Below are 14,666 nucleotides of genomic sequence, written 5' to 3'. Positions count from 1 at the left end.
TCAATTAAGAAATAAAAAATATAGTAATAATTTTACTAATAATCACAAAAGTACGAATTCCCCGACATTATATCAGGATAAAAAGGAAACAATTCAGATTAGCTAATTATGTGATTTAAACCATTTACAGATCACACCGATATTAAATAATTCTTACAGATTGACAGATAACAATTGCCTAATAACCGAAAGCTAAGAGTCCTAAAATCAAAAGGAGACTGTACTGTCCACAGATAAATCGCTAACAATATATTTACTCTGGCTCATTCAACCTGTACATTAGATCACAGACATATGATCGCCTGTAATCGGGCATTTACTCTTGAACTATAATATTTTGTACATAGCAGGCTCATAGTATCTATTGTTGGGCGACGGAAAATTCGGTCAAGGAGACTGCGTTCTATTATTTAAACCCATCGATGGTTCCGCTAATTATTTAATTTATGACATCGGGCAAGGTCATTGACCAGAACTTCTGGGTAGTTACCATCCAATCATCACATATTCTACGGTCAAACAGCAATACTTTGTATTGTCGTGTTCCGGTTTTTTGAGCTAGTGAGCCAGTGTAACAAACACACGGAATATCACATCTTAGGTTTTAAGGTTTATAGCGCATTAGTGATGTAAAGAATTATTAATGTTCCTTACGGCTTCAACGTCAATGTGGTCGTAAATACCATCAATTGCCCCCATTTTTTCTTGCGCCGAGCAATAAAATAAAATTTGCAAAACTTTTTTTTTTTCAATTCGTGTCTTTCGGCGTTTACAATGTACAAAACGAAGTCTCCGCTATTATAGTAATCGGATGCCTCCCACGTGTATAGACTGATCTACAATCGGATACTGCAATGACGGTACAAGGTTAAAGCATTTATGGAGTTTATGGTATCCAAGTGTTTAAATTTGTAATATAAGGAGAGTGTGAAGCAAAATAACGCTTTTGGCCTGCAGTAAAAAAAACCATAAATCAATTAAAAATAACTATATGCAATTTATCTTTGTATTCGTACATTTCATATGTATAATTAAAAAAAAATTAAATCCTATTGTTCTAGTAAGAGCTTATTGTGGTTTAATAATGGGTTAGTGCTTTATATGCGCCATTATCATATGATATTTTTTGGAATATAATTAGTTACAGCAAACTAACCTAACCTAACCCCAAAACTCACAAACCACAACTAAGATCCAAGTGTTCAATTCACTGAGCTATCTCAGTCATAAATGTCTCGTAACAATACATTTAATATTTTCATCCTAGGTATAAAATCTCTTCTTTGTTGGCTCATATTATACGTTCCTAACATTTATCCAATTGCCATACAGTATCTGTGTCTTATTGTTCGCAAGGTCTCGACGGCTTCTGACATCAAAGAACAATCGTTACGTGAGTGATGTCGAATAATTTTATTGAAAAAAAATAGATTATCTGTGTTCCTAGAAAATTCTCAATAGTTTTGATGTTGATAGTGTTAATACTCCTGTGCCTATCACGTGAACTTTTTTCTGAACCCCTGAACTACTTCCGGCTTTTCAGATTGATGGTATCATCAGATAATGAGACTGATAAAATAAACCGTGAAAACTGAAAATCCACAACTGCGCACTATGATATACTCGTACTTTGCGCAATCGACTCGTCCTCTTGAGAATGACCTACTGTCTACATCAGTTTAAAATAGTAAAATAAAACAATTGTAACTGTACATAATTACATGTCCTACTTAAAATATAATTTAACACTTGTATCTCCTATATAATTGTAAAGGTTAACTCCCTCGAGAGGAAGGTAAAACAAAGGATATATTTCAACGTCCCAAGAGAAATCTGAAACGCAAAATACTTTGAGGTCTCTCAGAGGAAAAAACCCGGGACACGATTAAAGGTTACGATATTTTAAACAATAAAAAAAAGTGGACGTCTCGTTACGTTCGACTGATGTGAAACATTGAAATCGGTGGTCATTAAAATAATTTATAATTATGAGAATACGTTTCGTAAATGAAATAAATATATTTTTCTTATCATTTTAATAATATATATGTAGCAATGAAATTTGATTTAAATTATTATGATTTTACATAAAAAAAATCAAAGTAGACAAGATCATTCATATAAAATATGATGCTGATATATGTACTACGTATGTGAAATATTTCTTGGATAAAAAGCGACATTTAATATATAACAACATCATTTACTATATAACAAGTATATAGTATTAGAATTTAAAACGTACTATTTGATTGTACTGTAATACGTACATAAATATAATGGTTAAAACCAATTAACACATTATCCAATAGTCACATACTCTATGCAAAAGTTGTAACCTTGTTAAATACAGCGTCCTTTTTTATAAATATGGATTTTGATACCTCGATAATTTCCACAGGCACCGATAAAGTCACAGGTGCTGTAGCCTCAAACATGACTACGTGGCGTGTAAAACGACTTTTCCCCTAAATTATCACAACCAACGTCATTAGTAAATCGTGTATAAACTGCGTGACTATAAAATACACAGGTGACGCTTTTTGGCGTCCTATATTTTCTTTGCTTCTAGTCTGAATTATTGAAGGTTATTTTTGTCAATGAACTGAAGAAATGAGGAAAAAAAATCAAAGGAGAGTATGTGTCTCATTATACAGTATTTAATCCGATGAGTTCACAAGTGATAATATAAATTAGCTTATTATATATTTTTTAAAGGAACAATTCAAATAATAATTTTATTATCTAAAAAACTCGTTTTTGAGAATCACTAATTTTACTTAACGGTACTGAGATACTATGATCAAAATTACTATAATTCTTGTATTCTGGCTCATTTGTTGATCATAAATATACCATTTATTTATTGCGACTCAATAGAATAATTAAGCATACAGATATTTTTTCCAATCACCTCACAATTATAATCATGTCCGCTGCAATGATATTCTAAGTTCACCGGTGTGATAGAGACCCGAAAGCCCCAGAGTATTTGGGCATTAATTAGTCGCCTTTGATTCCGCGTCTAACATCCACAATTCCATTTTAAACTCCAAAGCGAATGTTCGTTACCGTTTATTGTTGGAGATAAAAATTATCATATCAAATTTAAGAGACCTCATTTTAATTTTTAACGTCTCGGCGAAATGTGACCAGTTTTTAATCAGTGTTAATTGTACACATTATTATACTTAACTGTGAATTATTCTAGGTAAACCTAAGATCCTGTAGCAAGCATTCACTTTAAAGGAAAGTATGGATACTAGTACAAATGTCCCAGTGATCTTCAGGAGATGGTGTGGAGCTTATTCCGACACGCTGATCCATTGTGGGTTGTTGGAAAAATCATGTTTTCTTTCAACGCCAACAACGACATGAAGTTATAAATTTTAAACATTAAAAAAATTGTGGAGCTCTTCCGGATTGAAACACTTTTTCGATTAAGACAAATTCCATCCAATGTTCTATACGACTCAGAAGAATTGAAGGACAAACAGCCTACTCGCTAACCTCATTTTTTAATAAAAAAAACCTATATATTGCCATTACGTTTACTGTTTTCTTAATCTTAATTTAAAGTGGTTTAGTTATATTCTTTTTTATAATTAAAAAAATTTAAATGCTGAGCATTAGGTACATAAACATGAAAAAAAAAAGCAAAGAAAGATAAACGGAATTCCAAAATACAATAGTTTATATTTGCTACGGACGAATGCACTTTGATTTTCCATATTCTTATACAGATACATTCAATAGCTTTCAATTGATTGACGAACGAAGAAAAAACAAATCATTATTAATATTTAGACATGCGTACGTCATTATTTTTTAATTTATTTTTAGCATATACAGGCGGACACGCAAATGTGTTACCTCGCGGTAAGTGGTCAAAACCGCCCATAGACATTGGCACCGTAACAATTTTTAGCCAGTCATTACATTGCCAATGTACCCACCAAGGGAACTGAGATGTTATGTGATTGTGCCCACATACTTGGAAACACAAATAAGTATTGCTTGATGAGTGTATGGTACAAAGCATAAAGCCCTACCACCAATTAAACTATGTACATCGTATATATCTTTATGTATACGTTATTGCATTCAAAACCGTTACATTTTTGAATAATATCTCCTACACAATGCGACTAGAAACCAAAACGTACAAACTAATATTTACGCTAAAACCGTAAATACAAATCTAGAAATTTCATCTAACCAGACTCATAAACAAAAGCTCAAAGGTGCCAATAACTTGCCATTAGTCTATGTCTCATCATTAACCGTAATGGCCGCTTTAATGGCAGCGCGCTGGACTAGCGCCAGCGTGACGTCATAACGCCGTACTCGGTGAGGCATGAAAATCTCTTGCCAACTCCGTATCGGTTTAGTTATGTTTATGAAGTGAAAAATAACATTTCGAACATTATAGTGCATTAAAGGTGTTTTAAATTAAATAATTATATACCTTATATTCGAATAGATCTCACAGGCAATTTTGTATTTGTAAAAGTAAGCCTATATGGAAATTAGAATTTATCTTATATTACACCGTGTTTGAAAATCTATTTGATTTGTATGACTTCTTAAATGGTGGTTTTTATGTCTTAATTGGTTTAATATAAATTGACGAAACTATTTGTAGAGTACTAGCTGGCCATTTAGACTTAAAAAAAATAAACGAATAAAATAAATAATAAAATTTTATGTATTTTCAAAATGTTCATACTTTTCAATCTAATCCAATCCCAAGTCCAATTGTTTAGTAGTTCAATAACATTAACACGCATACAATATATATAAAGATATACTACTTTATATTGTTATTCGTTCCTGTATTCTGTAACAAGAAACTCGAATCTCATTGTAGAACACGAGTGTGAAATTACAAATTTGTAGGTCACGCGTTTCAAAATTGCGTATCACTGTAAGTCAGTGTAAATCAGTTGTCAACATTTCACGAGTGAGATACGAAGTGAATTCTTACAGAACCGCACTGCTGTTACGTGATACGAGTTTTACAGCGGATCGATACATATAAACATCTATCTACGATGTTCATTGACCACCGATCAAAGGTTACTTATATAGCTCATGAAAATTCAGTGATTTACATGTGGGCAACCATATACCATATGGTTTCCTAACCTCAAGGCCATCACAGCTCTTAACTTGTATTCATGAAATAAATGAATATTATTACGAACACATGAACACGCAACGTAACATCGTATCGAACGTAGCATCTTAATTACCAAGATTGGTGGCGTATTGACGCCCTATGATGGCGGTGGTGACTGCCTACCATCCAAAGGTCTGTCTGCCTACAATTATTAAATAAAAAAAATATTCATAGGTCGATCTCGGTTAAACTGAAAACTATGTTATGATATATATAATATTTTTAATTTACGGTTGAGTGGCGTGTGAATTAACGATTCAGGAGATTTTTTTCTGAACAATGGAACATTTCAGAATATTTCCCAGTATTAAGATTAAAACAATTCGCAATCTATATATATATTATAATGTTGAAGAGTTTATTTGTTTAAACACACCAAGCACAGTCCGATTTGTAAAAATATATGTTAGATATATTAGTAAAGGTTAGACTGCCTATAAAATTACGCTGCGAAGATTTTTTTGCAGGACAAAAAGTTCATAGAACTCTCTAATTTATAAACTATCATAGTCGTACGCAATTAACTTGACTCGTCAGTTTTCCCGTCAAGTCACTGGGCGATATACAGACTAATCAAAAAAGAATATTTCATATTAATAATTATAATTTATTCAGAAAACACAGACCAACAATTGAGCTTCATACTGCTAAGTGGTCACGTTCGTCCAAAGACAAAGGCGTTCTGGGAAGTGTAAATGCCTCAAGGCGTAGCCAAACACGAAGTCTAAGATGTTATATTCCTCATAATTGTAATTACACTGGCTCACTCACTGGCTCACTCATCCTGTAAATCAGAACAGATTAACAAAGTTTGATGAATAAGTCTCCTGATGACTGTTTGGTCTTCTAAACGAGGATGAACATTGCATAAAGCGATACAGTCCGTGAAAATATTGAACTATGGGATACAAGCTCAATAATTGAAGTTTTGTAAGATATTTATAACGACGCCCTGCTGACCGGTCATCCTGAACGGTCCACGTGCATCGGATTTCCTAATCTGGAGCAAGTTTAGTCATTTCATTCCATAATCTCAATGACTCTTTAAGTATTCGTGTCTCAATGCGTCTGGGCGTGAACAATTGCTCATAGGGTTGCTGATTTGATTTTGTTAATTCATTTGTTTAATCAAGAGCAAATAAATAAAAAGTTAAAGTCTAGGTGTATTTTATGTCTGGACTGCAATTATGAAATTACATATAAACAAAATTTGATAAGTATCCAACATTTATGTAAAAAGGTGAAAATATTTATGTAAACATTTATATCAAACAACTTATGTAAATAAATATTTATATGTTAAAAAAATATATCTAAAGAATTGACTAGTTATGATAAAAAATACATAGGCATATTTAAAACCTTCGGTTATAATAATAGTTAATGAAAATATTAAATAATTTTACATTAACTTAATAACATAATATAAAAATATAATGATATCCTCCGAACCGGCTCGGCCACTGCCATCTTAACGGTGATTGCGCAGGACATATTATGAAGAACAAGTGTGTGCCCAAACACAGGTACACTCTCTATTCCCTCACAAAAACTATTTATCAGATCGTCCTTGGATATATACAATTATATCTAGCCACTAGACCAACGGATAGGCATTTAAAAATAAGGCACGTGGCAAAATTAAGGATTATTTTATAACTTTAATATAATAATTAACTTTGATAACGTTTCAAATACATTTCAAGTTTCATCTAATCTCGCTACCAAAGAAGGTCCACTTAAGAAATTAATTCAATAAAAAAAAAATGAACTGGCCGGCGACAGCCCTGGCGCGTCACAGGTTAATTGTCGATTGTCCAAATGACCCCCGGTCAAGAGATGACGCGATGGCACCGAGGGTGTAATTTTATACTTAACTATGTGACATTCATATGTTCGGAGCAAATAACAAAAGAATCATTTATTTCCGTTCACACATGAAACTGGTCAAACTGTCTTTAAAAAATCCTTCAAATCAACCTTCACACTTTAAAGAAAAACTCAACGATGTCTTACCGATGAACCGGACTTAAATAAAATCACCGAAATCAATTCATAAACAAATACGTTGTAAATATAAAATCAGAATCAAACCATACTTCATGCAAGTAGACTTTTAAAAGCACTTTTAAATTGTTATATGTTAAATTGCACATAACGTTATTGAATTAAACATAAAGCTAACACCGGTTCGGAATGTAGATTCTATCGAGTAGAACTAGCGAGAAACTAAGTTTTTTTTTTCAACAGATAGAAAGTTATGTCAGTTTTAATACAATTATATTTGTATTTTGTTATTTGTACGTCTGATTTATTCATGTTTTTTTAAGAAATGCTTTAAAACCTAAAATATATATTATATACGAGTTGAGAACCTTCTTTTTTAAGTGGGTTAACATATAAACAGTTTGACCAATACATTGGTTACTTATTTACGGAAAGAAATTTTAATTGTTGAACTTACTTGCCCTCAAACTACGCTATTTTCAACATTCTAGAACACGTAAACGGGACCGAAGATATCGGGTTCAAAACCAGGCAAACATCGCAGTCTTTATATGTTTAATTTATGCTGTCATTTAAATAAACAAGTAAATACTGAGTTTCTTTCTGGCATTTCAAACCAAGAACGCCTTTCATCAATAATTTAATATTACAGTAAATATATATTTAATCGTGTTTGAATTGATATGTGTATTTTTTACCCTGCTTATATAGGTCCAATCTTATAACGGGTATTAGTTTCTACATTCAATTAAAAATATTTATTAAATAGGTTTAAAACATCAAGCTAAACAATACTAGACAACTTAACAAAAAACAAAAGAAAATAAATTATTTCTCTAAAAAACACGTACTCGTGAAATGTTAACAATTCGAGACCACCGAATCACAATTCCCATTCTTAAAGTGATTTATTATTACAGTGGAACCACCGTGCCGGAGCTCCGTTACCTGAACGTAGACCAAGCGCTGGGCGACTTGGCACAGTTCATCCAATACGTTAAGAGTGATAGCTTTGAAAATGGAAAATTCCAGTGAGTATTATCGCTTTAGTTTATCAACTGATGGATTCATACAAGTGTAGATGACTACTCCGTGGGTTGTGGTTTCGATTGCCGCTTATAAACACATGTTTTTTTTTTATTTTTATATAATAGGTAGGTAGGCCAAATAGGCCACCAGGTGGTAAGTAGTCACAATTGCCCAAAGACGTTGGTAGCGTTAAAAATATTAACCATTGCTTACAACAACAACATGCTCCATAAACCTTATGACTATTTTTACTCTGGCTCACTCACCCTACAAGCCGAAACACAACAATACTAAATATTACCGTTACCTTCCAAGATGGGCTGCTTGCCTGGGTTTGAACCCGAAATCATCGGTTAAGATGCACGCGTTCTGACCACTGGACCATATCGGCTCGATATTCATTGACCGGTGGTATTTAATTGTATACATGCCCATGGCACGTTGCATCGCGATGTCCACAGTAGAGCACGCGATGAATTATAAACACAATTTAAGCACATGAAAAGTTACTTGCTCGAGTTTAAACTGAGTATTAATACATTTTATTGTGATATTTCCTTCCTTTTAGTGATCCTCTGCGGATCTCTTTTATAGAGTTTCCTCTCAGAACTTGAACAACTACATCACGATTTTAACTTTTGTCGTTCCATTATTCTCAGTTAACGCTTAGCAATTTAATATCGTACGTTATATTTTTCTGTTCCGGTTGCATTTTCACACGTATAGATTTGTAACTTTTCATTGTTCTTAAGTTATTTTATATATATAGGACGGTCATATGGCAAGTCTTCACCACCGCCCATAGACTTGGTGCTGTAAGAAATATCAACTATTCCTTACCACCAACCTTGGGATCTAAGAGGTTATCTCCACTGTGCCTGCACTTACAATGGCTCACTCACCGGAACACAAAAATGCTGTGTATAAGATACCGAGAATACCAGGAAGAAACTCATGAAATGAGTTAGGTTAGATCAATTTTAAGTTTATGAAATGACATCACGCTTTGGAACAGCGCAGGATATTAACAATTCAGAATAAGTTAGATCTAATAAGATATTTGAATTAAAACGTATAAAATAATATTGAAAAAAATTAATTCTCATGTTAAAAAATTCATTGTTAAAGAGACAAATTACTCAATAAAGTATTACATTAATGATAAAAAACGTGGACTTATAATTCGTTGATATCTAAGTAGCATATGTATAAATTTAATTGTACTTTATTGACATACTCTGTCTTCTTTACAAGTGTGGGAAAAATTCATTACTGAGTTTCTTGCCGGCTCTTCTCGGTAAAATCTACTTTCCGAATGAATATTTTAATTGGGTTTGATTTATATTTTTAAGTCAGTTTTCACAATGAAATCACGGAATACACCCCTAATATTTCCTGTGGGAAGTCGATAAGGGTAACTAGAATACTTGGAAACACAACCAAGATATCTTAAATATGCTTTTCGAAGAGAAAAATAACGGAGTATACGTTCGAATGTTGATTCTTTCTTGGAACCTATCCAGGGTAAATGTTCGAGTTCTACCTCTTAAACATATTCGTGACTTACTTCAATTTACATAAAATGTTACTTAAATTAAAAAAAAAAACATCTCTTACTCTATTCTTGCAATATTTTATTGAAGATAAGAACAGGCTCAGTACTGACTCGCTTTTTGTGCAAACTTGCGTTAACGCTTTAACTTTACACTTGTTTGATTCAGTTAATAATCCATCGCAAAGGTTCTAAGTCTAGTTTAAAGTATTATATTTATTTTAACAATATTTTAAAGTTTCCAGTTTGTCTTTCTGAGCGGGGAAGCTTTTGAAAGTCGGTATGGTGAATGTGAGCTTAAAATATTCGTATTGTAAAATATCCAATTCCGTATTTATCGATCGTCAAAAATGTTACCGCTTGTCATAAAAATCTGCCAAGGAATCTCTTTGTTTTTTTTTTTATTATATAATTATTACAATTAGGTACCCATATGTAATATTATAAATATGAAAGTAAATCTGTCTGTGTGTTACGCTTTCACGCCTAAACCACAGAACCGAATTCAATAAAATTCTGTACGAAACAAGCATGAACCCCATAGGCTACTTTTGTAAACATAATACGTAGGACCTCGCCCCTCTAACATGGGGATTTTCTTAAATTTAATAATAAATTAATTAATTATTAACACAAGCAGACATTTGAAAAAACGAATATATATTACTTTATCTAAAACATAAATATATATTGATTTAAATATATAATACAACTTACGAATTACAGGAAATATAAAAAATAAAAAGAAAATAGAATATTTACAAACTGCCTAAATATTAGTCGGTACAAAATGTTATATTCCTTTACTAACGTCTTCCGAGTCCGCTTGCTCACGATCTTCTCATCAGCGATGCTGTAATTCTTTCGACAGCACGAATGCCGTCAGTATGTGACGACGAAAATACAGAATCCATTATCTCAAGATGCTATTAACATTATCGAAGCCGACAAAAATCTTAATAGAAAACATATTTATTGTTACTTCAGAACGGGCAACGTGGCTCTCGTCGGCTGCTCCTACGCAGGCAGCATGGCGACCTGGATGCGACTCGCGTATCCTCACATCATAACAGTTGCCTTCTCCGACAGTGGACCGCTGCACGCCCAGGAAGACTTTCCAGGTATGCACACAACTTAAGTGTTTTCTTTAATATAATAGGTAGGCGAATTGGTAAGTAGCCACCGCCGCCCATAAACATTGGCCGTTGGGAGCTAAAATGTTATGCCCCTTGTGCCTGTAGTTACACGGGCTGGAAATTGCACAAAACTCTGAAGATACATTATTAACACCAAGAAAATCAATCAAGATAATATAGATATTTAACAAACGAAAACCGACTCCAATAGCACATAGCAATTATATTCAGCAATAGCGGTCGATTTGCCGACATTTATTGAAGAGTTCCGGTGTCTGACTCCGAAATCGGTTAAAAATAGAATAAAATGCATATTTATGGCTCCGACACAAGAAACATGACTTTTTTGCCGTTATTATATGTTATATGATAATGGAACGGAACCCTTCGTGCGCGAGTCCTACTCGCACTTGTCCGGTTTTTTGTTAATTTATTTTAAGTTTAACAAATCTTTCAAGTATCTTACGTGAAAGAATTGTTCGTCTATATATTTGTAACGGTACATCTAGATTTTATTTAACTGAACTTTAACTAAGATGAAATAAATTATCAGGACTATGAATCTTGCTTGTCCGAACCCAAACACGATTTTATTCTCTGCTAGTAAAGATTGTACAATTTATTAAAAATTTCAAAACCTTTTTATATTACGTTTTTTTGTGTAAAGTATATAAAATTTGAAAAAGGTAAATATATTTTTAAATTGTGAAATATTTTTATTACGTCTCTAAAATAACATTCACGAAACGAACAAAAAATATCCACCCTTCCGGAATAGTTTGCAAAATGAAATTCACTTTAATAATTTGAATCACATGCTGCGTGCAAAAAGTTTTTTAAAATGTCGTATAATTTTTATTGTTCTAAAATATTCGATACGCTTTACAATAAACTGTACCTACATGTTAGTACGACTGGCAATTTTTAAGTGGCAACTATCCACAGACATAGCTACTGCAAAAAATATAACCATAATGACACTTTAGAAACTAAGATGTTATCCCTTGTACTATATCTAAACACACTGGTACACAACAATATTAAGTACAAGTTTGATCGTAGTGCCAAGGAAATATTATTATTATTACAGTTAGTTATATATTTAAATAAAATAATATATTTTTGGAAAAATATAAACAGGCAGTGTAACGATAACCAATCAATTTATCTGTAATACAGATCGCACAGCAAAATAGTTAGAAAAGTAGCTCACGTAAATTTGTATTGTGTTTGTATTACGCATAACACCCAACTGAACTAATATTATTATTAAAAAAGTACTAATTAGTACGTCACTATCTACAGCGCTTACATTTCGAAAACCGTGCTCTCAGGAGATTAAACTAAAAATATTAACTAAATATATGTACCTATTGAGAAAAATGGCATACGTTAGACGTCAAGGGGATCGTAGAATTGTGTAATTTGTGTTGAAACTGCCGCGTTGAATGGGCCTAACTCGCGACTTCTTTATATGAAAACAGATGAAACCATTACAAAGAACACGTGTGCCCTTTTAAAGCAACATTAAAGTAGCGTTCATTATTATTTTTTTTAAAAGGAGTACTTAAACTTACTTTTAACAGTACAAACGTTGGTTGGAATTTAATTTTTTTTTTCCAATGTCAATTGGAAAAAGTGGATGTTAAAAGTATTTCAACTGTTGGAACTAGAGACTAATATTTGCGCGTCTTTATCCTCGAGTTTTCCCTCCCAAGGACCGAAGATTACCTAAGTATTTACTGCTTTTCAGAATATCTCGAAGTGATCACCGAGGCGCTCCGAGAACAGGGCAGTGAGGCGTGCGTGTCTTCTATCGAGGAGGCGACGAGGCGCGTAATGCAACTACTTGAATCACCAGCTGGAGTTCAGGAAGTGTCGCGATTATTTAAGTGAGTAAACAGGATAAATAATAAAGCAATCGAATTTACTTACCTGCTATTTAAATGTTAGTAAAGAGTACTTGTACTAGTAATAAGTTTCTGCCTAGTTTTTAATGTGTGTCTGTATGTTTAAGCATTAATACACCCCGTCCACCTGTGTTTCACGTCGAAAGACCAGTAATAGGGTATTCTACTATGGTTGAAAAAGTACTTCAAAATGTTCAACACGTTTTCTTGCCATAAATTTAAATTAAATTTTATCCTTTTAGAGTCCCGCGATAACGCTGCCAGTCATTTTGATGAAGTTACACTGATAAAAACAACAGTTATTTATATACGACTGGCACTCATTCAACGTTAACAGCTATAAATATTTGGTGTTTTTGGGAAAATAATGAATTACAATAGATATCGTTGGAGTGTAATGTGCAAATACTAGCATTAAAACTCCAGAAAAGTTGTTTATCCAAGTGCCTGATGACATTGAAATGTCAGTTTTTGCCTATCTAACGCCACACCATGGCGGCTCGTGTTTTGTTGATATACAGACTAAAAATTACGACTTTAAATTTCAATATAACAAATTAATAATGCGCTTTTATAACTCAAAATCAAAATATTTCAATATTTATTTAAGTTGTACGTATATTTTAATTTTTATCAAATTTCATATTTTATTTTTCACTACAGAAAATACGCTATTGCAGGCACCAGAAATTGTAAATCTCTGGACGATGCATTCGCTGAAAGTATGAGCACTGCAATCACATCTATGGACTAAAATTATCAGTTTTCTTTAAGTAGTCAATTTGCGTCTGCCATCATAAAGTATTTTAAAAATCATAGTTTTATATTATAAAATATTATATTGCTAATTAGGTTGGATTTTCTTTTTTATGATATAGGTAGGCCGAATATGGAAAATTATTATTAAATAATTCTCGTAAATGATCAAGTTGGGAAGCGCGTGGTTTTGACAGCGAAAGCGACGCTGTTGTTAGTAATGAAATAAACATTTGTGTTAAAAAATAGCACTTAGATTATATTTTGTATGTATGTATTGTTGGCGCACTCGGCGTCCAGGAGAGCGGCGAGTATCACATAGACCGCCCCCCCTTTACGTGGTGGAGACGCGTAACGCGTTTTTCAAACGAGAAAAAAAATGTTTTATTTTGATGAAATGATTAGAAAATAAAATCAAAACAAATAAAAAGTATGAAAACCGTGTCGGGTATAATATTAATAGATTAATTATTGAATGAATACACATTTAGCTTTTTATGCGTTCAATGGTTGTCCTCATATTGTATTGCCTTTTAATTGTTTTTTTTTTTTAAATAATCGTTCAATATTTAGGTTAATTGTTCATTGTCTGTCTGTAATTCGTTAGTACTTGATTGATACACGTTTACATTAACATTTTGAATTTAAAAAAAATGTTAATGTAAACATATACCAATCAAGTATCTACTAAAATATTTATTAATTTTAATAATATTTATTATTGACGTTTTTTTATGATATAGAAAGGCGGATGAGAAAATCAGTAATCTGAAGGTACCTAAATGGTCACCACCGCACATAGTCATTAGCGCTGTAAGAAATATTAACCACTCCATACATCGCCAATACGCCACCAACTTTGGTAACTAAGATGTTATACCTTGTGTAGTTACAATTACAAACCGGAACTCAATAGTACAAGGTATTTCATTTTAGCGGTGCAATATCCAATCAGTGCGTGGTGCCTATTCAGATGGCCACAAAGTACTACCACCAAATAAAACTATTATACCGCTTTCTATTATAAATAATAAATACATACATATGGCGAAACTAGATCTAACGCGTATCATCTAGATTGCAGCAAAAAAACA

The 14,666-nt window shown here is 32.6% G+C and overlaps 1 protein-coding gene across 1 annotated transcript in view; it reads left to right on the top strand.

Moving 5' to 3' along the window:
• Window positions 1–14,666, top strand: part of LOC113391967 (putative serine protease K12H4.7) — a 43,528-nt gene that overhangs the window by 14,964 nt on the left and 13,898 nt on the right. Inside the window, exons 4-6 of the mRNA XM_064219271.1 lie at window positions 8,110–8,220; window positions 10,758–10,891; window positions 12,660–12,798. Of these exons, the coding sequence (XP_064075341.1) occupies window positions 8,110–8,220; window positions 10,758–10,891; window positions 12,660–12,798 (384 nt within the window). The remainder of the gene's footprint in view (window positions 1–8,109; window positions 8,221–10,757; window positions 10,892–12,659; window positions 12,799–14,666) is intronic.

This window comes from Vanessa tameamea, chromosome 27 (genome assembly GCF_037043105.1).
Source record: "Vanessa tameamea isolate UH-Manoa-2023 chromosome 27, ilVanTame1 primary haplotype, whole genome shotgun sequence".
NCBI classification, from domain to species: Eukaryota; Metazoa; Arthropoda; class Insecta; order Lepidoptera; family Nymphalidae; genus Vanessa; species Vanessa tameamea.
The sequence above is the reverse complement of the archived record's forward strand: the minus strand, read 5'-3'. Positions and strand labels throughout refer to the sequence as shown.